The sequence below is a fragment of the Stenella coeruleoalba genome (assembly GCF_951394435.1).
Source record: "Stenella coeruleoalba genome assembly, chromosome: 19".
NCBI classification, from domain to species: domain Eukaryota; kingdom Metazoa; phylum Chordata; class Mammalia; order Artiodactyla; family Delphinidae; genus Stenella; species Stenella coeruleoalba.
Genome location: NC_137165.1, coordinates 17,933,905 through 17,961,028, shown reverse-complemented (window position 1 = coordinate 17,961,028; position 27,124 = coordinate 17,933,905). Strand labels below are relative to the sequence as shown.

The 27,124-nt window shown below is 38.8% G+C and overlaps 1 protein-coding gene across 1 annotated transcript; it reads left to right on the top strand.

The window, feature by feature from the left end:
- Window positions 1–26,386, top strand: UTP6 (UTP6 small subunit processome component). The gene is made up of 19 exons (XM_079904826.1): window positions 1–206; window positions 1,779–1,863; window positions 6,154–6,195; window positions 6,434–6,526; window positions 7,227–7,274; window positions 7,715–7,778; window positions 9,458–9,576; window positions 12,208–12,285; window positions 13,196–13,277; window positions 13,725–13,806; window positions 15,039–15,223; window positions 15,770–15,849; window positions 16,219–16,296; window positions 18,291–18,470; window positions 19,292–19,372; window positions 19,578–19,687; window positions 20,466–20,532; window positions 23,125–23,197; window positions 24,263–26,386. The coding sequence occupies exons 1-19, from the start codon at window positions 115–117 to the stop codon at window positions 24,418–24,420; spliced, it is 1,797 nt and encodes a 598-aa protein (XP_079760952.1). The 5' UTR covers window positions 1–114; the 3' UTR covers window positions 24,421–26,386.
- Window positions 26,387–27,124: the final 738 nt, after the last annotated feature.

Genomic DNA, 27,124 nt, shown 5'->3' with positions numbered 1-27,124 from the left:
CACGTTACGTCAGCACGTGCGAGCGACAAGGCCGGGTCCCCGGAATAGAGAGGGCGCGCTTCCTGTGCATGTTGGCTGTGAGAAGGTCTCTGCCGGGTTGTAGAGTTCGACCTCATGGCGGAGATAATTCAGGAACGCATAGAGGATCGACTCCCCGAATTGCAACAGCTGGAGCGCATTGGACTGTTCAGTCGTGCGGAGATTAAGTGAGAGAGTGGAGGAAGAGGAAGGGCTGGGGTGGGTAGAGAGGGGAGGCTGGGGCGTGTGTGTGGCGGGGGGCAGGGATAGGGGACACTTGGGTTGTGTTTATATTTTCTAATGTGGTAGCAGCCCATTTCCAGATTCTGATGATGCCCAGAATTAATTTCTCATTCATTGCAAGGTGATCCGTCCATTTACCCCTCAAACATACAGACAGCTCTTCATGGAGGAGGTTTTGAGGCTATAAAGGGGATAAAACCAGCATACCCGCCCGTCAAGAGCTAGGTGCCCTGACACAGTATGGTGGGGGAGACAGACAAGTGAAACATTTTGATCACAGTGCAGCGTACTGTAAGTTGATTGTAGTAGAGTACTGCCCTAGAGATGTGAACAGAGAGCCGTGGGAGCCCAGGAGGAGTAGATAATTCTAACAAAACTTGAAGATGGGGATCATTTAATTCGATTTTATATTTTACCCCAGGGCTTAGCCAACAACTAGTATATAGTTGTTACTCATTAATTTGTATAATAGTTTTTAATAGTTTACTGTGACTATTTCTTCATTTTACAATGACTGCGAATGTAGTACTGTGGCTATGGGAACCTTAAAGTAAACATTTGTTTATGAAACGCAACATATTGTGGACTCTTTAATAAGAGTGGACTCTGTATTTAGTTCATTCCTTAGCTAAATACAGTGAGATTTCTCCCATAAGCCCTTTGCAGTAGTGGTATAGGTAGAGACAATCTAGGTTTTTTTTTTTTAAATCTACCTGTTGAAAATTCAGAAATAAGAGGAATTTAGGAAAGAAATTTGATTATTATTAAAACCCAAGTGACTTGAATTTGGAGGAAAAGAAATCTCTACTAATACCACATATAAATAATGTAAAGTACTACTTAACATTATTTACTTTGCTGGTGGGAATGTCAGTGGTCCTGGCAATCGATTGATGTGATTTTCATGAAAGTTTTAAGGTACATCTTCATGCCCTTAAGACCACAGAAGTCCTGAAACTAGTATATTGTAAATCAACTATACTTTATAATAATAATAAAAAAGAACACGGAGGTAATTATGTAAGAGAATATGGGCACTTCCCTGGTGGTGCAGTGGTTAAGAATCTGCCTGCCAATGCAGGGGATATGGGTTCGAGCCCTGGTCCCGGAAGTTCCCACATGCCACGGAGCAACTAAGCCTGTGCTCCACAACTACTGAGCCTGCGCTCTAGAGTCTGTGAGCCACAACTACTGAAGCCCGTGTGCCTAGAGCCCGTGCTCCACAACAAGAGAAGCCACCGCAATGAGAAGCCTCCGCACAGCAGGGAAGAGTAGACCCCACCACAACTAGAGAAAGCTCACAGGCAGCAGCGAAGACCCAATGCAGCCAAAAATAAAAATAAATAAATTTATATTAAAAGAAAAGAATATATACTTGCTTATGAAGGATAATTATTTGGGAATTATATATTTTGGCAAATAGATGTTTCAAATATATTAAAAATAAACTTTAAAAATTCCAAAGTTATTTATTTAACTTGTTTCAAGTGTTACATTTTAAATGGCTTTCTCCTTAGGGCTATCATTAAAAAGGCTTCAGATCTAGAATACAGAATACAGCGAAGAACTCTTTTTAAGGAAGACTTTATCAATTATGTTCAAGTAAGTGAATAATTTTATTTTTAATCCCCTCACAAATTTAAAATCAGTTATAGAATAGTGAGCTTGATGTCAGTTTTCTACAAAATTCTGGAACTGATGATTAGACAGGTAATTTTTGAACAGGAATAGAGGTAATTTGGTAATAGTGTTGCTCCACTAAGGCTTTGGTCCTTGGCAAACTGAACATTTTTTTCTTCTATAGGGTTAGTAGATCAGAGTCTGCCAAAGACCCAGTGTATCAGGATTTCAGCAAGAGGTTTGATCAATTATGTCTTGTGGGGAAAAATAAAGGAAAGTGAGTTTGATGATAGCACATGGTTAGGAAGTTAATGCTTATGTGCCTGAGGTCTGTTGATTTAGAGAGAGGTGAGGTATACTGCAAGATTGTTCAGTCCTGTAAATGAATGGAAAATTTGATTGAAGATAAAATATACATGCTTGGGACTTCCCTGGTGGTCCAGTGGTTAAGAATCCGCCTACCAGTGCAGGGGACACAGGTTCGATCCCTGGTCTGGGAAGATCCCACATGCCGTGGGGCAGCTAAGCCCGTGCGCCACAACTACTGAGCCTGCACTCTAGAGCTTGCATGCCGCAACTAGAGAAAGCCCATGCACAAGCAACGAAGACCCAACGCAGCACCCCCCCCCCAAAAAAAAATACACACACACACACATGCTAGATCAGTTTTCAGGGAGAGAATAATGTGTTGGATGATAAAATCAGGATTCAGAAAGAATCCAATAATAAGATGTTATAAATCTTCTACTTTGGGACTTCCCTGGTGGCACAGTGGTTAAGAGTCTGCTTGCCAATGCAAGGAACACGGGTTCGAGCCCTGCTCCGGGGAGATCCCACATGCCGCGGAGCAACTAAGCCCGTGCTCCACAACTACTGAGCCTGCTCTCTAGAGCCGGTGTGCCACAACTACCAAAGCCCGCGCGCCTAGAGCCTGTGCTCCGCAAGAAGAGAAGCCACTGCAATTAGAAGCCCACACACCGCAACAAAGAGTAGCCTCCGCTCTCCACAACTAGAGAAAGCCCGCGTGCAGCAACGAAGACCCAACGCAGCCAATAAATAAATAAAATTAAAAACCAAAACAAATAAATCTTATACTTTAACACTAATAAACATTATAAAAGGTTCTAAGTTTAGCTTTTAAAAAAACCTACTGAATGAACAATATATGAGACCTGGCTAAGAATCTTGTATTTGAAGGAGGTCCTAAAGCTCAGTAGATTGCTATATCCAAATAGATGAAGAAGTATGTCATGTCAAAACATATAATCTAAGTGATTACATGAACAGAAGTAGAGTGTTGGGTAAGTTAGCTGAGCAGAGGAGGTTGCAAACAGTAGGCACTCAGAAGACGTTGGTTTGAAAAAATATTTTGCATTTGTGAGACTATGTCTGGAGCATTGTCAGCTCAGGATGACATTTTAAGAAGGACTTTGACATTTTAAGAAGACTTTGGTTAGAAGGCAGCCAGGACGTAAACCTTGTTCTGGGAGGAATCATTGAAGGAAATGGAGATGTTTAACCTTAGGGAGACTTAAGAAGTGGCAAATAATTTCACTCTTCATATATTTGAAGAGCTATGTGTGGATTAGGTTGATTTGTTTAGTTTTAGAGCACAAATTGAAATAAGTTGATATAAAAACTCACATACACACCTCTCTTACATGTATACCCCCTCTGCCTGCACACAACCATATATACTTGCTATGAGACATAAGTGGCATTTTATATTGAGATTCTGATTATCCACATTGAAAACATAAAATTAGATCCCTTCCTCATGCAAAAATAAATTCCTATGGAATTGAATAGCTAAATGTGGTGGGAAAACTAAATCTTCTACAAAAAACATGAATGACTTCAGGTAGGGAAAGTTTTTTTTTTTCTAAATTGAAGTATAGTTGAATTACAATGTTGTGTTAGTTTCTGGTGGACAGCAAAGTGATTCAGCTATCCATATGTATACATATTTTTCATATTCTTTTCTATTATGGGTTATTTCAGGATACTGAATGTAGTTCCCTGTGCTATACAGTAGGATCTTGTTGTTTATCTATTTTATATATAGTAGTTTGTATCTGCTAATCCCAAACTCCTAACTTATCCCTCCCCCATCCTGTTTCCCTTTTGGTAACCTGAGTTTGTTTTCTATGTCTGTGGGTCTGTTTCTGATTCGTTAGTAAGTTCATTTGTGTCATATTTTAGATGCCATATATAAGTGATATCATATGGTATTTGTCTTTCTCTTTCTGACTTACTTCCCTTACTGTGATAACCTCTAGGTCCATCCATGTTGCTGCAAATGGCATTATTTTATTCTTTTTTATGGCTGAGTAGTATTCCATTACGTATATATAGCATATCTTCTTTATCCATTCATCTGTTGATGGACATTTAGGTTGCTTCCATGTCTTGCTAAATAGTAAATAGTGCTGCTAGGAACACTGGGGTGCATGTATCTTTTCGAATTATAGTTTTCTCTGGATGTATGCCCAGGAGTGGGATTGCTGGATCATATGGCAACTCTATGTTTTTAGTTTTTTAAGGAAACTCTATACTGTTTTCCATAGTGGCTGTACCAGTTTACATTCTGGTAGGGAAAAGTTTCTTAAAATGAAGAAGACTGTGAAAGCACAAACCATGAAAGAGAAGATTGATTTGACTATGTTAAAGGTAAAAATTTCTGTGCAAAAAGACATCATAAATAATGTAAAAAGATAAGGCACAGAATGAGAGAAAATATTTGCAACATATATAGTCAGAATCTAGAATATGTAAAAAACTACAAATCAAGAAGAAATGACAAACAAGTGGAAAGAAAATGAAAACAACTGGAGAAATAGGTACATGCAGTTCACAAAGGGGAAACATCAGTCATTGGTAAACTTTTGAAAAGATGTTAGCCTCGTTAGTAATCAGGTAAGTATTGATTAAAACCAGGGTGCAGTACTACTTTATACCCATCATATTAATAAACGTTTTAAAGACTGACAGTATCAGCATATAATTTGTCCCACCACTTCCAAGAGCAATTTGGCAATATCCCATGAAGTTGAAGATGCATGTACTGTGTGACCCAGCAATTTCATTCATTCAGTCATACAGTATATATTGAGTACCTGTTATGTACATGACACTGATGGGGTACAACAATAAATTAAGCAGACAGAAATCATGTTCTTGAGGAGCTTACATGTTAGTGGTAAAGTTCCTGGATATATCCACAAGAAGATGTGTACAAGAATATTAATTGCAGCTTTTTGTAATAGAAAAATTGGAAACAAATACGCATCACAGGAGGAAGGATAGGTAAATTGCACGTTCATATAATGAAATGCTATACAGCAGTTAAAATGAATGGACTTGAATTCTACATGACAGCAGGGATATATCTAAAGTCAAAATGTTCAGTAAAAATATGGAGTGATGGGTTCATTCAGTATGATACCAGTTGTATAAAGTTTAAAAGCATTCAAGACAACATTATAATGAAGTTTGAAGTCATGCTTGTGAACGATAAACACCTGAGTCAAGATCATCATTTCCTCTGGAGAGGGAGAAGAGTGGAATCAGACATGGGGGGCTTTGCCTTTATTTGAAATGTTTTATTTCTAAAAACGTTTTGAATCAAATACAGTAAAATGTAGGCTTTGACGTAGCTGTGGGGTAGCTGCATGGGTGTTCTGTATGCTTCAAATATTTCATAAGACAGTTTTAAAATGAAGCATGCGATCTCGTAAGGTTCTGTGCCTTCTGTCTCTAGTAGTCTTCAAGCTTAGAGAGGAATTATATAGTAGTGGTTTTTGGAGAGTCTTAGAGGTTCTCAGTGGTCCTTTGGAGGCAAGGGTAGGGAGAGCCAATTGGGTGCCCTGTTTCAGCTAGTACAACCCTGTTTATCTGCTTTATTTGCTTGTGCGTCAGCTAAAATTTTTGAATGGTTAGTTTCCTAAAAGTCTGAACACACCGTTGTAGACAAGGAAGTTAGATTGATATTGTAAATCTTAGAAGTCTTAGAGTTTTAGTAACATGCTTTCTTTGTATCTAAGATGTTTAGATGCATGCTAATGTATGTATTTTTGAGTTTTGCAGATGTAAGGTGAATTTTTAGTGAATGCTAGACATTTACTGTAAATTAGGTTTCTTGATAGCAAATTATTTTCTGTTTTGTGTTCTTGATTTTTATTTACTTTATGATTTTGACTAAATGCATCTCCTCTATATAAAAGGTTATACTTTTTCTTGTTTTCTCTTTTTTTGTATGTTTTTCTTTCATAGTACGAAATCAATCTTTTGGAACTGATCCAGCGAAGACGAGTTGTAAGTAGATGATTTTCTGGAAGTTGGAAAAAAATATAGAATTAAATAGTGTGACTGCAAAGCTAGAACTTGGGTTTGGGAAGTAGTTGGCATTGATAATTGTGTGGTGGTGTGCTCATAATGATACTTGTAATTATTTGCTTTCTCTACCAGTACTGTTTAAAGATCAACTGGGAATGCTGCTTTGGATAAATGGGATTAAACTGAGGCTTTTTTTTTTTTTAATGTCCCTTTTTAGCGTATTGGGTATTCATTTAAGAAGGATGAGATTGAAAATTCTATCGTACACCGGGTACAAGGTGTCTTCCGACGTGCGTCAGCCAAGTGGAAAGTATGTGTTCAGAGTGCCCTTAGCTGTAAGGGATGTGAAGATGTGTATTATACGTATTATGAATATGGATATTCAGATGTATGGTTGTGGATTCTTATCTTGGGTATCTCAATACTTAGAATTCTAATGATAATATCATGACTTGAAACCACTTATGAAACCATTAAGAAAATTGATCGCATTACCTTAGAGTTAGTCTGTGACGATGATGCTGAAAACAGTGGATTTGATTCATATTTAAGGACCAGAAAATTGTCTGGGATTTGGATATGTCTCTAAATAAAGTACCCCAAGCTGGGGTACTTGGAGGTGGAAGATAAGGTTAGAGTAGGCGCAGCACCTCAGTAACTTGGTTTTCTTCAAGTTTGGTTCTGGGACTGGGATGTATTATATGGGAAGTACTTTGGATTCTTGGGAATGACAAATTTTAGTTTGCTGCCTCTGATTGAGACCATTTCAGAAGTGCATTGAACAAATTGGATAGATGACAAATTTTGTCTTAGATCATAGTAGGTGGGAGTGGGGGGATGGAACAAGTTGTCATGGTTAAGAGATCTAACGTGGGTAAGGAGCAGCCTAATAGGCTGAGGGATGTGGCACATTTTCTGAAATCTGCCTCTGTTGCAAACAAAATTAATGCAAAGGTGTATTGTATATAAAATTCAAACTCAGGCAACTTACTCCATTGCTTTTCTTGCAGGATGATGTTCAACTTTGGCTGTCTTATGTAGTCTTTTGTAAGAAGTGGGTGAGTATTGGGCAACCCTGTCTTGGTCCTTCTTTCCTGCTTTTGGTCAGTCTGCATTTTAAACCTCATCCTTGACTACTGAACTCCATGTTTTCTCCAAAGGTGTGTAAGGTTAACAAATGGGAAAAGAACCCAAGAAGCCTGTTGCGTATTTGAATGACTATATAAATGGCTTCCATATCAGCTGAAAAGAAAAGGGTCTTTATGCATATATGTTCAGTAAAGTTGAAAACATTTTTTAGATATTTAAAATGTTTATGTTAAGTGGTTTAGGTAGAAGAGAACCCTGAGTGAATCTGTATTTGTTTATATGTCCTTAGCAATAGCAGATGTCGCCGCCTCATTGGAGCTCAGAGTTGGTGAGGGTACAGTGCAGATCACTTAGAGTTTAATAGCAATGACTTTGCTGTGCAGGAAGTAGAATTTTTCTTCTTTTACAGGCTACCAAAGTTCAACTTAGCAAGGTATTCTCTGCCATGTTGGCCATTCATTCGAACAAGCCAGGTATGGTGAAATCCTTGTCAGTTCTTTTTCTACCTTATTTGTAGACTCAAGCCATTTTGGAATTTATTTTGCTTGATAAACCTAAGAGAATTATTTTGAGAACTTGAGCATATGAACTTGGCCTCAGCAGTTTTTATTCCTGAATAGCTGCCTCTTAGTTCATCCCTACTACTGTGAACTAGTTACTGTGCCAGGTATTGTATCTGTGAGCAAGAAGGACTGAGTTTCTTTTTAGCTGATGGTGAAAGAAACACTTCAGTCCTTTGAGGGGAATTCTGTCTGGAGGCAGTCAAGTCTGAGGATTTCAGAAACATAAAGGGGAAAATATTAATACAGATTTTACAAGAGCGATTAGCACAGAGTAGGTACTCAAGTTTTGTAAGAGAAGGACTTCTCTTGTGAACACTGTGTAAGCAGTACGATATTTTATAGTGAAGGTGCTTCAGTGTCTGTTCTGGAGTATTAGGTTTACAGCGCACGAGACTCAAAATCGGCTACATTTGGCGCCGGTTGATTCCGAAGGATACAGCAAGACAGCGTTAGTACTGTCAGCCGTTCAGAGGCTTGTCTTTGGTGGGAGGGCATGAGAACACGGGAGTGGGCAGAGGAGCGCCACTGGCGTAGAGGACCCCTGGATGGGTGCAGCTTCCAGGTATTATATCTGTGAACTGTGCTCAGTTTCAGGAGTCACATGCTCAAGAAAGCCCAGAGCAGTGGCTGTCTACCATTCATAGCCCTCCTCGTCCAGACACAGTTACAAACCGTGGCTCATTTTTACCAAAAGCAATCTTGCCTGGTAATAGCTGATCTTTTTTTTTTAATATCTTTATTGGAGTATAATTGCTTTATAATGGTGTGTTAGTTTCTGCTGTATAACAAAGTGAATCAGCTATACATATACCTACATCCCCATATCCCCTCCCTCTTGCGTCTCCCTCCCACCCTCCCTATCCCACCCCTCTAGGTGGACACAAAGCACCGAACTGATCTCCCTGTGCTATGCGGCTGCTTCCCACTAGCTATTTATTTTACATTTAGTAGTGTATATGTGTCCATGCCACTCTCTCACTTTGTCCCAGCTTACCCTTCTCCCTCCCCGTGTCCTCAGGTCCATTCTCTGTGTCTGGTAATTGCTGATCTTTATGAAGTTTCTAGGGAGATATCTAGAATGTTACCTCAAGGTTAATTTCTTATGTAGAAGGACAGAAGTTTTTTGTTTGTTTGTTTGAAGACTTTATTCCCTGTAGGTACGATAAAAAATTTACTTTAAAAATTGAGTCATTTGAAAAAAACTATGAACTACTTTAAATACAGAGAAAAGAGCAAAATAATTTATTTCACTGACTCCAAGATGCACAATTTTTTCCAGCATTTTAAGACATTAAAAATTTGTATGTGAGTTAATGATGATGTTGACCTTGGATCTGATGGAATAGAGTAACGGGCACATAAGTACCCACAGATGTTAACATTTACAGATTTGGTTTAGAACACTCTAAATTTTAGATAAAGCAACAATACTTTACAGATAACCATTAGAAATTCCCTATCTTCATCCTCTTCCTCTTTTGATAAGATTTTAAAGAAAAGATCTTTGGGTATCAAAATTGGTGCATTGGTCTTTTCATACCTGACTTGATTACTTTATTGAAATGAAGTCTGATGTTTTTCACTTACAGCCTTGTGGATTATGGCGGCCAAATGGGAAATGGAAGATCGCTTGTCTTCAGAAAGTGCAAGACAACTATTTCTTCGGGCTCTGCGCTTTCATCCAGAGTGCCCGAAACTTTATCAAGAGGTGAGTGTGTGTGAACATAAGGTGAGAGTCATGTCTTAGTTTGGTCCTCTGGAGACGTATATACTTTATTAAGTTAAAAAGGCTTCGATTTATGGAGACTAGGAATAAGTAGGGGAGCTGCTGGGGAAAGGGGGTCAGAAGGGTATTTCTTGGCCAGTAGTAGGTGTTGACTTTGCTCATCTTCCAGGTTTTCAGTGAGAGATTGGAACTCCTACCTGTCCATTACCGTGGGGAGGGATAGGGAACTGGACCCTACCTTTCTTTACTTGAGGGTCAGGGTTCAGCCATCTTTATATCTTTGTATGTATGTATTCATTCATTCATTCATTTTTTCCCCTCCCCTTCTCCTGCTCTCCCCTCCCATCCCCTTCCTGCTTCTTTTGGCTTCCCTTGCTGTTTTCCCCACTTTGTTCTCATTCTCTTCATCTAGTTTTCTTGAGATAGATATTTCCTTCCCCTCCTGGTGGACTTATTCCCCCTTGAGGGGTGCACGAGAACAATGAATGATAGCCAGATTTAATTTTAAAAAACCCCGACAAATGCTAGAAATGACATATTATTGAAACTGCACCCTTTTCTGAGGTATTTGTCAGAATAAGGGAGAAACTACTATTGAACCTTCAAAGGAAAATTAAGCCCTATGTGTTGAGGGAGACCCTCATTAAGACCCCTATGTGTGATGGGTCTTAAAGCTAATAGGTTTTGTAGCTGTCTCAACTGTATTTTGGTTTTGTAGTAATTTAATGTTTTATATTAGAGTCTTGCGTCCTTTCTCTTCATATTCTGTTAGACAGTTCTTTGTGGCCTTTATTATTTTTATTGAGAAACTATTATAAGAATCAGTCATCCCTGCTATTAGAGTGCTAATGTATGGTGTTACTGTTTATGTTTTTTGGAGGCTTTCACAATTGCCTAGACTTGTATTTTCTAAAATGGAAGTAGAATTTTTGCTTCTTCTTATCAAAAGTAAATAGAATTTATTTATTATAAATGGTTCAGAGAAAGCAGTTTTATGAAAAAAGTAACAGAAAAAGTACTCATAATTTTACCTCCCATACTTTTATGCATATTACAGATATTTAAAACAGGCTTTATTCTGAAAAGTGGAATTCTACTACACATTTTTGTGTTCTATATTTTTACCTAATACATCACGAATATAGTCCCATGTTAGTATATATTAATTTATATTAGTGATATTCAAACTTTTTGGTCTTAGGACCCCTTTACAATCTTAAATTACCGAGATCCCCAAGAATCTTTTGTTATATGGGTTATCTGTTAAATTTTATTTGAAAATTAAATATTTAATTGAAATTTAATTGAATTGAAAATTAAAACCAAGAAATCTAAAAATATGCACTAAAAAATAATAAACCCATTACATGTCAATATAGGTTACTTATTTTTAAATGAAAAAAACTCTTCTGAAACAAAGTTTAAAGAGAAGAATGGCCTTATTTTATATAGTTTTAACCTTGTAGACCCCCTGAAAGGGTTTTGGGAACCTCCAGGTATCTCCAAGTCACATTTTGAGATATACATTATCTGTCCTGATAGTTGCATTTGTTAAAAAAAATAAAGATTTTAAAAAAATTTTCCACTCTAAAAGTAATATGTACTTTGTAGAAAATCTTGGGAAAAAAGCCAGAAAAGCACAGAAAAGGAAAAAGTGTGACTGATTGAGGACAAATACTATTAACATTTCTTCATAGGCTTTTTTCCTGTGCACATTTTTTACATAATGTTAATTGTGTTATATGCAAAATTTTATAGCCAGCTTTAAAAACAAAGTAGAATATCACTAGAAATGTGGTGCACCATTACTAAACTATTGTAACTGTTTTATGGCCGCATCACCAGTCTGCTTCTTTTATAATATATTTTACTTTCCCTACTTTTAGACACTTAGATTGTCTGCGTTATTTGCTCTTATACCCTTGTGTATGAAACTTCTAGGTATTTAGGATTATTTCCTTATGATCGATTTCTGGAAGCAGAATTTTTGGGTTAATGAATATAAACATTGTTTTTTGTTTGTTTGTTTTTGTTTTTGTGCTACACGGGCCTCTCACTGTTGTGGCCTCTCCCGTTGCGGAGCACAGGCTCTGAACGCGCAGGCTCAGTGGCCATGGCTCACGGGCCCAGCTGCTCCGCGGCATGTGGGATCTTCCTGGACCGGGGCACGAACCCATGTCGCCTGCATTGGCAGGTGGACTCTCAATCACCGCGCCACCAGGGAAGCCCAAACATTGTTTTTAAACTCGTCATTTTAATATGTCTTGTAACATAGAATTCAAAGTATTAAAAATTCTGGACAAATCCAACTTTGTATTATGTGTTAACCATATGTTTGTATAGAAACATTCGGGAGAGGGAATTCCCTGGTAGTTACAGCGGGGACCCGGGTTCGATCCCTGGTTGGGGAACTAAGATCCTGCAAGACACGTGGCGCAACCAAAAAAAAAAAGCCTTGTCAATGTCAGCTAGTTTCATAACAAGATAGATTATAACACTCCCTCCACACTTCCCCAGATCTGATATTTATGAGTAAAAAGAGGCATGTTATATATTTCTAATTAGAAAATTATCTCCAAAGGTTTTCAGTTCATTATTTCCCTTCTGTGTTAGTATTTTAGGATGGAGCTGATGCATGCTGAGAAACTGAGGAAGGAAAAGCAAGAGTTTGAAAAAGCCAAGATGGATGTGGTAAGATCCTAATGTATTGTCACCTGTTAACAAGATATAGTGTTTTGAACCTGCTTAGGAGTAACAGAAAATCTTTAGGAGCACTGTTCGTGACTTGCCGGTCTGCCCGTGGCTGGCGGGTTCCATTCCAGTGCCACAGCAGTTCCAGCACCACGCGACTGACTGCCTGGTGGCTCTTGGTTTCAGGTCTTGGAGACAAAGTGGGAATAAAAAAGAAAATCTTTAGAATGTACTTTTCTTTCCAACTTAATATTTTGAAACTTTTAAATGTCTTGCATTGATTTAATTAAAATGGGCTTAGTAATAAAAATGAAATTTTGTGCTTTAAAAATAGACATTTGGACTAATTGGAGTGGTCCTTGAAATTATTACTGATGGAATGGCTACATACTGTTCTTTATGATCTCATTAAATGATATGTTAATGGGTCGAAGGAGCTCAAGAAAGGTTGTGAAACGTGTGATTCCTAGCCTTCTTTCTTTTCCTTTTTATGTAATTTTTTACGTGACAGAGTAAGTTTAAAGAAACAAGTTTGAGAATATTAGAGCTGAAAAAGGAACTTCACTATCACCTGTTATTGTGGTTACCAGCTTTGAACTTTTTTATCCAAATAAAATCTTACACAGAAGGGTGAACATGGCATGTAAAACTTGACCTATTCTGGTCTAGGTAGAGAGTGAGGCCTTAAGCCATGTAATCTTGCTACAACTCTGGGAGCCTGAGAATACACTGGAAGATCAGTGATCTTATTCAAGCTGTACATTTTACAAGTGAGGGAACTGGCCCAGAGAGAGACGTAATTTGCCAGAGGTCATGTGGCACAGGTAGTCTAGGATTGTTAATTTTCATTCTAGCGCTATTTCTACTTACTGGCATTACCCGTTCAGTTGTTTAATATCGTACTCTTTAGGGGAATCTCGAGTATGCTGAAGAAATCCTTATGGGCGAGTTGGCAAGGATCATCTACAAAAATTCTGTAAACATAATTAAAAGTAGGTATCTTTTGAAAATTTATTTATGGTGGGAAAGTGAAACATTCAATTTATAATGAGGAACCTTTAGCCTATTTTGAAAATTTCTGTTAGAATGTGTATAAAACTCTGATTGTAGGGAATAGTGCCCCGATTCTTTCAGAAAAGGCTTATTTCCCCTTAGATTATAACTGAACATTTCAATAAGTTTTTGAGTACTTAAATCATGTGGGGAGTTGAAAAGAATAAATGATTTAGTACATTCTTTTGTGTCCTAAAGATGCTTAGAATTAAGTCCTTAATGAATACTCAAATATTAATAATGACTTTGCTTGTATAGTGGGACCATGGGTGATTTTTTTGTTTTATCTTACTTCCCACTTTATAAAAAAACCAAAACTAACTCCAGTACTTTAAGAAAGTGCTCCTTTAGAGTCTTACGCCCCTCCCTCGCTTTTTAAATTTTAGGTGCAGAATTTCATGTGTCACTGCTTTCAATTGCACAGCTATTCGACTTTGCCAAAGATCTGCAAAGAGAAATTTATGATGAGTAAGTAAAATAGTGGAAAAGTGAATATGTCTGTTTTGATCTTGTGGTAAGGGTTTGAAGTTGGATATTTAGAAAGGGGGAAAGAAGATACCATACAAAATCCTTGCAAGAAAGCTGTTTTAGGACTATTGTATAGTATTTTATGTATACATAAAAAGTGTATTTTTGGAGAAGTTGTTTGACTCACTTACTGGCTTCCCTTGGGAAATAGTTTGCCTTTGTTCAATAAGAAATATGTCCTATAGCTTATATAAAAATCTATATTCCTGCTTTCCTGGCATGTCTTTTGTCCTTAAGATGAGAGTTGTACTCATGAATGTTTATAGTTGAGTGCTGCAGGTAATCAGACATTATTCTTTTTTTAAATTTATTTATTTAATTTATTTATTTTTGACTGCATTGAGTCTTCGTTGCTGCGTGCGGGCTTTCTCTAGTTGTGGCGAGCAGGGGCTACTCTTCGTTGCGGTGCACGGGCTTCTCATTGCAGTGGCTTCTCGTTGCAGAGCATGGGCTCTAGGCGTGCGGGCTTCAGTAATTGTGGCACGTGGGCTCAGTAGTTGTGGCTTGTGGGCTCTAGAGCACAGGCTCAGTAGTTGTGGTGCGTGGGCTTAGTTGCTCCGCAGCATGTGGGATCTTCCCGGACCAGGGCTTGAACACGTGTCCCCTACATTGGCAGGCGGATTCTTAACCACTGCGCCACCAGGGAAATCCCAGACATTATTCTTTTAATGTCTGGTTATATGGTTGAAGAATTATTTGCAGCCTACCTTGTGGGTACTTCACCCTTAATAGGACTCTTACTTTCGTAGGAGATAAGAGAGAACTTGGATCAGTTTGCTCTGTGGATACCTTTAGGGTTTTGGTACATGACTAGGCTCCTTCTATTAGAGAAAATCAAGAGTCTAGATATGATAAGGTTTTCTTGGGCTCGAGAACCAGGTATCTTGTCACACATACCTGCTGGTTTGACTTTGAGAGCTAACCTACAAGTTAACATTTGTGAATGATGTCTGAAGCAATCTGAAACTAACAAGTGTGTGACAGCTCTGATCCATTGACAACATTTACATAGTGAGGGTGAAGACATCTGGGGAGCCTGTTGGGAAATGACCCTTTTGGTGCTGGAATTCTTAAAGGGGTGTCCTGGGTACATTTTCAGAGCATTGGGACTGTCTCTCTGTTTGATGTTCTGAGTTAATCTTATGTCCTAGGTTGATGTCAGTATTTTTCAGCCTTCAGGCTCTGCATACAGACGACCCCCTCACTTGGGATTATGTGGCCCGCCGAGAATTAGAGATCGAGTCACAGCCAGGAGAAGAGCCGCCCACAACGAAACAAACCAAAGTGGCAGAGGTGGGCCGCCGGGAGGAGAGGTGCTGTGCTGTGTATGAAGAGGCGGTGAAGACTCTGCCTACAGGTGAGCTTCACCAGGCCCTGTGTGCTGAGGAGTAACGGTGTTCCTGAATATGAATCTGAAGCTCCATTCCCATGACCAGAATCCATTTCTGGAACCTCTCTGTGGTAGTTTACAGTGTGCCTGGCTTTTCCAACTTGTTCTTTCTCTTTTATGACCTTCCTCGATAGCTGTGGCATTTGTTCATTTATTTGGGGAAATAAATGATACTTAGGATGTGATCATTCAGAAGGTTGTTTTATTATCATTACTTAATTATCTTCTATTATAGATTTACTTGATAACTTTGTAATATTGGCAAATAAAGGTAAAGGGTGCATGACATGGATAAGACTTTTAATTTTTGTATTTATGTCACTATTCAGTTGTTTGCCCTCAGTATTTGAGATGTTTGATAAGCTGTAATCAGAATAACTTATATTTTTCACCAGACTAAACCAGTTTAAACTCTTCCTCAGAGGAGTTTTCCCTTCAAAGAAAAGATGTACGATGACTGTTAAACTAAAAGAATTGCTGGTCTGATCAACATAATCCCTCTGATTTTTCCAGAGGCCATGTGCAAGTGTTACATCAACTTTTGCATGGAAAGGTTTGCTAAGAAGACAAGCAGTCGGCACCTCAGAGAGAAGGTATTGACTTTGTTATGTGGTTACAGTGGTTGACTAGAAAGTGTCTTCTGAAAGAACATAGGCACAGGTTTTTGGGGTCTGAGACAGCTTCCAAGAACTTGTTGCATAACCACTCTTTGTCCTGTGAATGACCTGTCATTCTGAAGGTCTGAGTCTGCTTTGCCCTAGTTCTGGCCACCAGGTAAGGAGGTCCTCTCTTCCTGGGCTGTGCTTGGTGCCACTGTCCAGATCATTTAATCATAAGTGAAACCACCTCCGTCCCTTCTTTCAATTCTCAGAAAGGTGTAAAACTACTTTCGTTCCTGTCAGAGGCCAAAGACCCCTGCTGGGAGCTTTGTGATGAACTGAGAGATTTTTTTCTGATTTCAGAGGCTGGAAAGAACCATGGTTGCATTCAGGAAGGCACATGATCTCAAACTTCTATCAGAATTCCAGTACAAGCAGTGGGTAAGGACCTGGACACATTCAGTGTCAATTACATGTACTTACTTCTGTTTGGTTCAGGCTGGTGTCATGTGTTTTAATATATATAGTTTTATGACTAAGCACATTTGGAAGATTGGCATGGTAGATGTAGAGAGTGTTTATTATTTGGCTGTCAGTATTTAGTGTGTGCCAGAAATGAAATCTGTACCAGTAGAGGGAGGAATATTGTAATATATAGTGGAAAACACGCAGAACAGAGTCACAACTGGGTGTATTTTGTTTGTCCATCCATTCATGTTTTCCTGAACCCTACGCTTGGCTCAGATTAACCGCTGGTACAATAAAGACAAATTAGATGTGTTCAGTGTTTTAGAAACTGACATTCTAGTAAGAGGCATATTAACCAATCCTTATACTCTGAAGTGGGTAAGGATTATTATATAGAGACCAGAATAATGTAGTGTGGGAATACACAGGTCTAGACTGGGTTTTGTGACTTAGTAGGTAGGTAATGGGCAAACCACTTAACCCTTCTGAGTTGGTTTACTTGATTTTAGAATAATGATAGTGATCCTTGTTTTTGCCACCTCACAAAGTTGTTGATAGCATTCCATGAGATGGTGAATGTGTTAATGTATTTAAATACTTTCTTAGTGGAAAAAAAAGGACAAAAATCTTTATATTTATTGAATGCCTTTTATTTGTATAACTCTTAACCTCTTTTGATTTATATAATTTACACAATTTTTATGTAATTGCAATTAATGTCTTGCTGATTTGTACTGTGTTGTACTGTTTTTACGTTAACATTTTTTCTATACTTTATACATAGATCGACATAAACTATTGATATATATTAGTAGCGTATTGTATTGTACCACGACTGGGTACCCTTCTTCCATTATGGAATCTATCTGTGAAAAATCCCAGGCTGATGAGTTCAGCTGCTCTGTTGGAGCTACTGAATGCTGCTGGCAGGACAGTCTGTCCCACCCTGTGAATTCAGCTGGGCGTGGCTTAGGCAGTCCTATTCTCTTTCCATTATTAGTTTCTTTTGGCATTCTGAACTTGGATTTCCTTTTGGATCCAAGCTTTCTATCATCTTCAGCTTCTTGCACATGCTGGTGGGAGAGTCTTCTCTTTTTCCTGGGGATCTCTGCTTTCACCTAATGCCTGTTCTTAAGTCTCAGCATAGATGGGGCTTCCTTTCTGGGAGTCCTTTCTCATCACTGCCAAAGATTCTGTTGGGTGCTTCTGCTTTGTACTCCTGTAGCATATGATTCTTTTTCTGTGATGGTACGTATCAGACTCTCTGCTACTAAATTGGAGGCGCTGTGGGCAGTAGGGAATGCACCTGACCTCCTCATTATTGAGTCTAGACTATAGCGTGCAATTAACATGCTTGCTGAATGAATGCATTATATACTGCCATTTACTTGCTTTTTTACAATTTTGTAGAATTGGATTGGTTTTAGGTTTTCCTTTCCCTGTTACAGTAGTGTGGACAGAAGCATTTTTAAACAGATATTTCCTCCTGTTCATTTATTTGTTGGGTCATATTTGTTAAAGTAAAATTCCCAAGTTTGTGGCATGAACAGTCTCATGACTCTTTTCAGAAAAATGGGTACCAGTTTATAGTGTGCCCAACTCTGTTTGAATGAATAAACTTGTTTCTTTACCATCCCACAAATACTGGTGGTGGATGTGGGTTTTATTATAGTGAACTATTTTATTAAAAATATAACTTTCAACCTAAATTATTTAGGCCATCTGCTTGTCACTTATGTTTTTTTTTTTTTCACTTATGTTTTTTTGATAGCCCTTGGGGATAGGAGCAGGGAATGGAGGAGAAATTCCAAATTTTTTACTTTGTGCCTGTTTGGCCACCATGGTGAAAGGTTTAGGAGAAAGGCTGTTGAATCTATTGCCTCGCATGAGGTCTTTATTTGTCCCCATTTCCATAGATAATGTAGCTCTCAGTAGATACTTTTCCAATGACCCTTTGTCTTATCCAGAGCGAGTTGTTGCTGCACCATGACTTCCTTACAGAAGCTCTGGAGGTGGCAGGAGCCGGGATGGAATTGTTCAGAGGCTCCGTGATGATGTGGCAGGTGAAGCTGCAGGTCCTGATTGCCTCAAAGAGCCCTGACGTAGCCATGCTTTTTGAAGAAGCCTTTGTGCACCTGAAACCCCAGGTCTGTGAGTTGTGTCTTTTGTATTTCATTCTGTTTGGGAAACCTTTTAAGACTGCAGCCAAAGCTCATTTGGAGTAGACTTGTCTAAGGAAAGCTGGCCCCAGAGTGCATTTGTGATGATGGTTCAGGGATCATGGGTGGAAGAATTACTTCCATTTACCAGCCTATTTCTAATTCATTATTTGAAAGTCGACTAAATTATGTAAACTTTTCTATTCCTGTTTATATATCTTATAAGTGAGAAATACTAATAGAATATTATTTCTAAACTTCAAAGTTTAAAAGACTAAACCTTAAAGCTTTGTAGTGAATCTTTTATACTAGTAGGAAAAAGATATTCCAGGAGTTAAAATAGGGGGAAAAAAAAATCATAGTTATTTTACCGCTCATTTGTATGTGCTGCTGGGACATGAACAAAGGCTAGATAGTTCAGCCTAGATTAGTTAGCACTTGTGTTGTGGTCCTACACAGCACAGACGTGACCTGGGTAGCTTGGGTGTGACTAGTTTTGGGTTGTTAAGTGCTTAACTTACTGGTAATTGATGCTAATAACTTTAGGCAGTATTCCCCAACAGGGGGAAGTAGAATTAACAGGAGAGTATTGCTTTGGGCAACTGGGTCCGAAGGCTGTCTGTGTTCCGGTGTACCATTCCTGCCAAGCACTGAGAGTTCTGTACAGTGGGGCAGACTGGGAATGACTCTGTATTGCACATATTGATTATCTCAGGAGGAACCTGTCTTTATAGTGACGAGTTTTCAGAGCATAGCGCTAAGGTGTCATTTTCTAACCTTTTTTTTTTTTTTTTTTAAATTGTGAGCAGATTTGTCTGCCATTGTGGATTTCTTGGGCAGAGTGGAGTGAAGGTGCCAAAAGCCAAGAAGACACTGAAGCAATCTTTAAGGTACAGGCGCCCTGTTGTAAGTCTTGTGTGTGGGGAATGAGCAGATAGCCCTGCCAGTTGGCTAGCTTTCAAAGGGTTATTTCTAAAGCAGGTGCTCCCTTTAAAGCACTATTCATTGCATGGCCTGGGATGGTTTTGGGAAAATTTGTTTTGATATGTAGACATTTCCTCATGTAGCTTGTTTCTCTTTTCTTTTAAATTTTAGAAAGCTGTCTTAGCTATCACGGGTGGCGACTCAGTCACTCTGAAGGATAAGTACCTGGATTGGGCTTATCGAAGTGGTGGCTACAAAAAGGCCAGAGCTGTGTTTAAAAGGTACTCACAGACACGCATAGCTATTATGAGTCTCTCAACCCCCTTCTTAGCCCCTCGTACCCAGATGATATGAATCACAAATAGATGGAGGAATAAATCCAAGAGCTGTTAAGTTCATACCCATTGTGGAAATTTTTAAAAAAAGAGAGAGAGAGGTAACTAATAATTCATTGTAATCCTATCATCAAGAGAAAAACCGTCCTAATGTATCATTTTAAAATTTGTTTTTCACATGTCTGAGATTATGCTATAGTCGCACGTGGTGTACCACTTTTATTGATGAACACTAGACTGGCCTTTTTCCTACCAGTTACAATTCTTCATAAATAACATTTATTAAAAACAGCTATATGATATACCACCCTGTGGACGTGCCATGATTTATTTGGCCACAGTAACTGCTTTGATGAACCTTTGTGCACAAATATTATTTGTCCGTATTGGAAATTATTTTCTTAGAATATATTCTTAGAAATGGAGTTCTTGGTCTCCTTCAAAAAGACCTTGAGATGAAGGAGAGGGAACTTAAAACCCTGAGAGTGAGAAAGAAGAGAACAGGAAGAGAACTGGGTAGGTGTTTGGTGGTGGTGAAGAGTAAAGGCACTGGAGATTGAAAATGGTGAGTGACTGGTAGCCAGGTCCAGTCGCCATGCTGAACTGCAGCCAGGACTTTATCCAGCTACGTGTGGCGGAGGCACTGGCGCAGGTGTTTATATTTATGCGATGTAAGAGGCTTTCTTCACTGTGGAAGATAACGGTTCCCCCTGTTCCTTTTTAGTTTACAGGAAAGCCGTCCATTTTCAGTTGATTTTTTCAGGAAGATGATCCAATTTGAAAAGGAGCAAGTAAGTGTCCTGTCCATGCGTTTTTTGTCTGGGAATATGGATTAGTGCTAACTAATCTATGGCAGCACTTTGTTATTTAAAAAGCTCTCCTTACAATACGGTATAATTTCTGGTCCCTTCCTCCAACCCCTTTTTCATAGATGTGGCTTTAGGAATGGTAATCAAGCAAAGAAGAAAAGGTACATGTCTGGAAACTAGACAACTCAGATGTCACCTCTTACAGGAAGTCCTCCCTGCCAGGCTGTGTGAGGTGCTGCTTTTCTGCCTCCAGTGCCCTGTCTGTCTCTTGTTTTGGGTTGTGAGGTAGAGAGTAGGCACTCATAACTGTTTCTGGTGTTCTTTAACTGAACTTGTGAATGAGAAAAAATACAGGAAAGTGTCAGTTAAAAAAAATTATACATGAAAGTCCAAATATATCTGTAATCCCCTCGCAATAACACAACCGATCATTTTTATTTTTATTGTTTTCTTTAATCCTTATTTACATACATATGCACAGTTTTATGATGTTTTTATTTCTGACTTACATGACATGTGGAGGTTCTCACTTTTTTTCCTTAACATCATTTTGTAAACACATTCTTGTGTTTTTACCTGGCATCATTTTTAATGGTTGTTGTATTATTCTTAAACCTGTAGTCTTCTTAACCATTCCATTACGTTTAGGTTGTTTCTAGATTTTTGATATTGAAAACAGCGCTGCAAGCATTTTGCTTATATAGTTTTTTTTTTTTCCTTCTCTTTTGAGGACTGGAGATACTGGCTTTTTTGTTTTTTTAAAAATGTTTATTTATTTATTTATTATTTATTTTGGCTTCGTTGGGTCTTCATTGCTGTGCGTGGGCTTTCTCTAGTTGCAGCAAGCGGGGGCTATTCTTCGTTGCGGTGCGCGGGCTTTTCATTGCGGTGGCTTCTCTTGTTGCGGAGCACGGCCTCTAGGCTCATGGGCTTCTGTAATTGTGGCACGTGAGCTCAGTAGTTGTGGCTCATGGGCTCTAGAGCGCAGGCTCAGTAGTTGTGGCGCACGGGCTTAGTTGCTCCGCGGCATGTGCGATCTTCCGGGATCAGGGCTCCAACCTGTGTCCCCTGCACTGGCAGGCAGATTCTTAAACACTAGACCACCAGGGAAGTCCCTATACTGGCTTTTTAAATCGTTCTTTACATATTGCCAGATAGTTCTATAAAAGTTGTACTTATTTATAGTGATAATCACCATGTATATATATCAGTATACCTGTTTCCTCCATACCTCCTCCAAGTGTTCAGTTTCGCCTTCTCTCTTTTATTTTGGTATTTTGATTGGTGTTTACTTTTTTACTTTTTTTATTTGCCACACTGCACGGCATGCAGAACTTCCTTGCCCATTGAACCCATGCCCCCTGCAGGGGGAGTGTGGAGTTTTAACCACTGGACCACCAGGGAAGTCCAGAGATTGGTGTTTATTATTTTTATTTGAATTTTGAAAAATTAACAATGAGGTTGAACTCTTATTTTCATAGGTTTGACCATTGTGTGGGTCAGTGATCTGTTCTTGTCTTACAGTATAGGACTTAGTCTAGCATAATAATTCATAGCCAGGCTTTGGATTAATAACACAATGGTTATGTGCCTTGGGCAGGTCACTTAATTCTAAGCTTCGACATCCTTATCTGTAAAGGAGGTCGGAATACCTGTTCCAGGGGTGTGAGGGTTACAAGGCCAAATGGGAGACTGGATGGAAAGGACTTTGCACAGTTCCATGCACACTATGAGCCCTTCACAAAGTGTGATTCTGTTTTTCATGCATGTGTAAGATGTGAGGTTAAACTGGCTTTTTATAAAATAGTACAGTCTCAGCGAAGAGAAATTGGAATGAGGAAATAGTTATTTCACTATACAAAAAGATTTTTAAACTGAAGATGTTAATTAATCTGCTTTGAAAATGAAACAAAGAGAATATGTTTAAATGGAAGTAGAGGTGAAGAATTAACAGGTATTGATTGTAAAGTTAGCACTGTCTACTCTGCTTGGTGCATAATTCATCAGCATTTTAATTGAATCCTTGTAGTTGTCCTAAGATATTATTGTCCTCATTTTATGGGTGAGGAAACTTTAAGGTCTGTCTGATGGGTTCAGAAAACTTCCTGAAGTTCATATAAGTAGTATTTATATATATTTTGCCTTGATATAAAAAGTTTTAGGTGGGTATGGCTAACATGTGCCAGAGCCCAGATATTCAAAGGAAGAAATCCCTTACCATAGGGAATAGAACCTTCCCCATTTATTTATTTAAATCCTGCTCCTCCCTCAGGGCTTTCACGTATATTTTCCCGTGGAGGTGCCCATGTTCCCCCAGGTGAGAATTAATTAGGCTTTTTCCTTGCCACCAAAACAAAGTGCTTTTATCACTGTTTGGCGTTTACTTCACTCTGCCATGTAGTGTCTTTGACTTTTCTCTGGATAAGTTCAGAGTCAGGCTGTGTTCATTTAAACCTATCTCTCCTCCCCTTCAAATGCCTAATAGTTGATAGCTGCTTAACAATACGTGTGAAATGAATTTGTGACGTTATAAATTAGGCTTTTGAGGCAAGATTGTCTGATTATTTTTGTTAGGAATCCTGCAAGATGGCGAACTTAAGAGAATATTATGAGAGAGCTTTGAGAGAATTTGGATCTGTGGATTCTGGTAAGTAAACTTCAGTTATAGACACATGGGTCTGTTTGCATGTGTGGTCTGTAACCTATGATGGTTAGAATAGTGGTTCTTAACTGCTTTGGGGTCATGGGCCTCTTTGAGGATAAAACTTGTCATCCTTCCCCTGCCTCCTCCCTCATTCAGTGCATAAATGCTGGCAGACATAATTTTGCTTATAATTTCAAGTTCACAAGCCCAGGTATCCATGGATCTTCTGTTAAGAACTCTGGACTAGAAGGAGGTTCGTTTGGTTTGGTTTCCTTGAAAAATGTGATATTTGTAAGGAAAAGGTTAATAATGTAGGTCAGAACAAAATGGGGTGGGAATTACAGCAGAAGGGTAGTGGGATACTAATTGACAAAGATTGTCATGGGCTGTTGCCACACTGTCTGTATCTAATTTATAGGACTTGTAAAACATACTTCTTGGTATAGGTTAAGTCATGTAAAGTCTGTTTACTTGTGAACTCAAAAACTGACATGTAGAGTTGTTAAACTCAGATTTAAAACAATACATTAGCTTTTTCAAGGTTTCAGCAGACCTTCTGGTGAAATGAATGAATATGGCATTTTTACTAACCCAAGCAAGTTTTATTAAGCAGACTGACAAGGTCCTAATGAACTCATTGAGGTCTGTTTCACCTTGAAAGAGACTCAGCAAAATCCTCCCTCTACAATATTTAGTATTTTTGAGTTTATGAAATATATAGACTGCCATGATTCTTTCTTTTTAAAGTGAAAGCAGTTTTCTTGAGAGATACACATTCTATAGTAGAATGTGGGCTGTGTCAGAAGGTGAGAGCACTAGACTGTCACGATCCAAGTGAAGATTTCTACTTTAAAAAAAAAAAAAAAAAAGGCTTTGAAATACCATAGTGTAAAGAAGCTGAGAGAGGTATTGTTTTCCATAGGGTTCTAGGAAAATTAACAGCAAGAAATTATTAAGTTTCTTAGAAATCTTGCATTGAATTGATATTAAATAATTAAGTTTATGTAATAAAGCCTTGTCAGTTACCTAATTGTATGTTTACAGTAACTTTTGGGATTCCCTTTAAAGATCTTTGGATGGATTACATCAAAGAAGAATTGAACCACCCCCTTGGTAGACCTGAGCACTGCGGACAGATCTACTGGCGAGCCATGAAAATGTTGCAGGGAGAGTCAGCAGAGCTGTTTGTAGCTAAACATGCTGTGCACCAGGCCGGCCAGCTGTGAAAAGAGGAAGAACACAGCCAACTTTGTGAAATAGTGTTGTAAGCCCTCTGCATAGTTTTGTATTATGCATTCATCTGCAGTTTGCTTAGATGGCAGACGAGATGGTGTCTGATTTTGAGACATGCTTTAATTTTGTTAATGCGCTAATCTTTAATTCCAGAAAAGAGAACTGCTGTTTAGTGGCCAGAGGCCAATTGTTGAGGCCAGACCTACCATAGGTCCTAAATGTTTTCCAAAATACATGGAAATCGCATCACTGATCTTCTTTTATTACCACTGGTCAAACTTGAGTATCTCTAATCTAGACCCAGGGGTCAGTTAAGATAGAGAGGAAAGTACAGTTCTGTTTGTTTATTTTCTCTTTATTATAAAAGTATATGTGGGGGCTTCCCTGGTGGCGCAGTGGTTGAGAGTCCGCCTGCCGATGCAGGGGACACGGGTTCGTGCCCCGGTCCGGGAAGAGCCCACATGCCGCGGAGCGGCTGGGCCCGTGAGCCATGGCCGCTGAGCCTGCGTGTCCGGAGCCTGTGCTCTGCAACGGGAGAGGCCACGACAGTGGGAGGCCCATGTACCGCAAAAAAAAAAAAAAAAAAAAAATATATGTGGTATGCACTTGTTGTCGAAAATATGGGCGGAATAGAATAATGTGGAAAAGAAAATAAAAGCATTCTGTAATTTTATCATCTGGACTAAAAATCACTAATTTGATTTCCTTTATTAGAATTGAATTTATACTGTTAGATCATTTACACATTCATTCATTCATTGAGTGCCCGTCATAGGCAGGAAAGAGGAGAAGCTTTTTGGGATGGAGGTAAGGGTTGGAGGAACAGAGCTGGATGTCCTGAGTTGGTTGAAGCAGCAGAGAAGGATGCTGGGTATTGGGGGAAAAGTTGTCCTTTAAGAAGATTTAAGTGATTATAAAAGTGTGTTCTATCTCTGGGACCGATCTGCAGAGAAATGTTTACATTGGGGAGGCCCAGCAACAAAAGAAGGGCAGGGGTAGGGAGTAACTTAGAAAGAGAAGGGCTTCAGAGGCGAGGATGGAGGATGGCTTGGAGTAGAGAAGGGTGTTGTGGGAGCAGGGGAGGCAGTTGTTTGAATTGTACGTTCTGTAAGTTAACATTATGATGCTGTCACTGGGAGAAGCATTCAGTTCAGTTTTACTTACTATTATGTTTCACTTAATATTATGGTTTTTTTTCCATGTCATTAAATAGCCTTAAAAAGATTTAATGAATTCAGAACATTCCATTGTATAGATGAGGCGTGACTTATTTTACTAATCCCCTATGGTTGGACCTTGTCATTTCTAATTTTTTCTTGTAAGTACTGTTGGTGAAGATTCTTGTAAATCTTTGTTAACATCCCTGGTTATTTCTTTAGGAGACTGACATCTGACAGGAGAATTACTGTATTAAGGGATATAACTGTTTTAAAGAATATTGATAAGTGTTGCCAATTTGCAATGTATGAAAATACTTTCAAGCACTGTGGGTATTATATTTGTTATTTTTACCATTTTAATAGGTGAAAACTGATATATCCTTGTTTTAATGTGCATTTCTTTGATATCAGTGCAGTTAATGCATTCTTCCTGGCTCTCATGTCTTTTCATGTTTGACTATTTTTTGACCTTTTTTTTTTTTTTTACTAATTTATAAGAGTTTTTTATGTACTAAGAATAGTAATCTTTAGTTCGTCTCTTCTTTTTTGCAAATAATTTGCCCCCAGCTTTTTTTTTTGTGGTGTTTTTTGAGGTCCAGAGGTTTTGTATGTATGATTTCTATTGTTGAAAACCCTACCTCTTGCTGAGGACAACTCAGTATTTTTTCCCCTATGCAGTTAATTAAATTTTCCACAACACCGTTTGTAGCCATTTTTGTCTCTGCTGATTTGTAATACTACCTTTATTATATATTAAATTCCTGTGAATATTAGAGTCTATTTTAGGGCATCTTTATTAGGAGCTTTTGTACCCAAAATGGTGTGTGTGTGTCATTTGTTTTAAAATAAGAAAAATCTCCTCTTTCTCCTCTCCATTAAGTCCCAGGCAGTTCAACATTTAAATCCTTAAAGGGCTTTTTTATTTTAGGAAAGAGATACATGTTGCACATAAGAGATGAGAGTAAAGAGGGTGGTGGGTGATTCCTTAAAGCAGCAGTCCCCAGCCTCTTTGGCACCAGGGACCGGTTTTGTGGAAGACAGTTCTTCCATGGACGGGGGCGGGAGGGTGGTTTGGGGATGATTCAAGTGCATTACATTTATGGTGCACTTTATTATTATTACATTGTAATATATAATGAAATAACTATGCAACTCACCATAATGCCGAATCAGTGGGATCCCTGAGCTTGTTTTCCTACAACTAGATGGTCCCATCAGGGGGTGATGGGAGACAGTGACACGCGAAGTGTGTGGCTTATGTGCAGTCTACTCCGTGAGATGCAGCTTGTCACTTGCCACTCACTGATGGGGTTTTGATATGAGCCTGCAAGCAACTGATTTATTACGGTCTCTGTGCAGTCAAACCTCTCTGCTAATGATAATCGTATTTGCAGCCGCTGCCCAGCGCTAGCATCACCACCGCTGCTCCACCTCAGATCATCAGGCATTGGATTCTCGTAAGGAGGGCACAACCTAGATCCCTCGCATGCGCAGTTCACAGTAGGTTCTTATGAGGATCTAATGCCGCTGCTGCTCT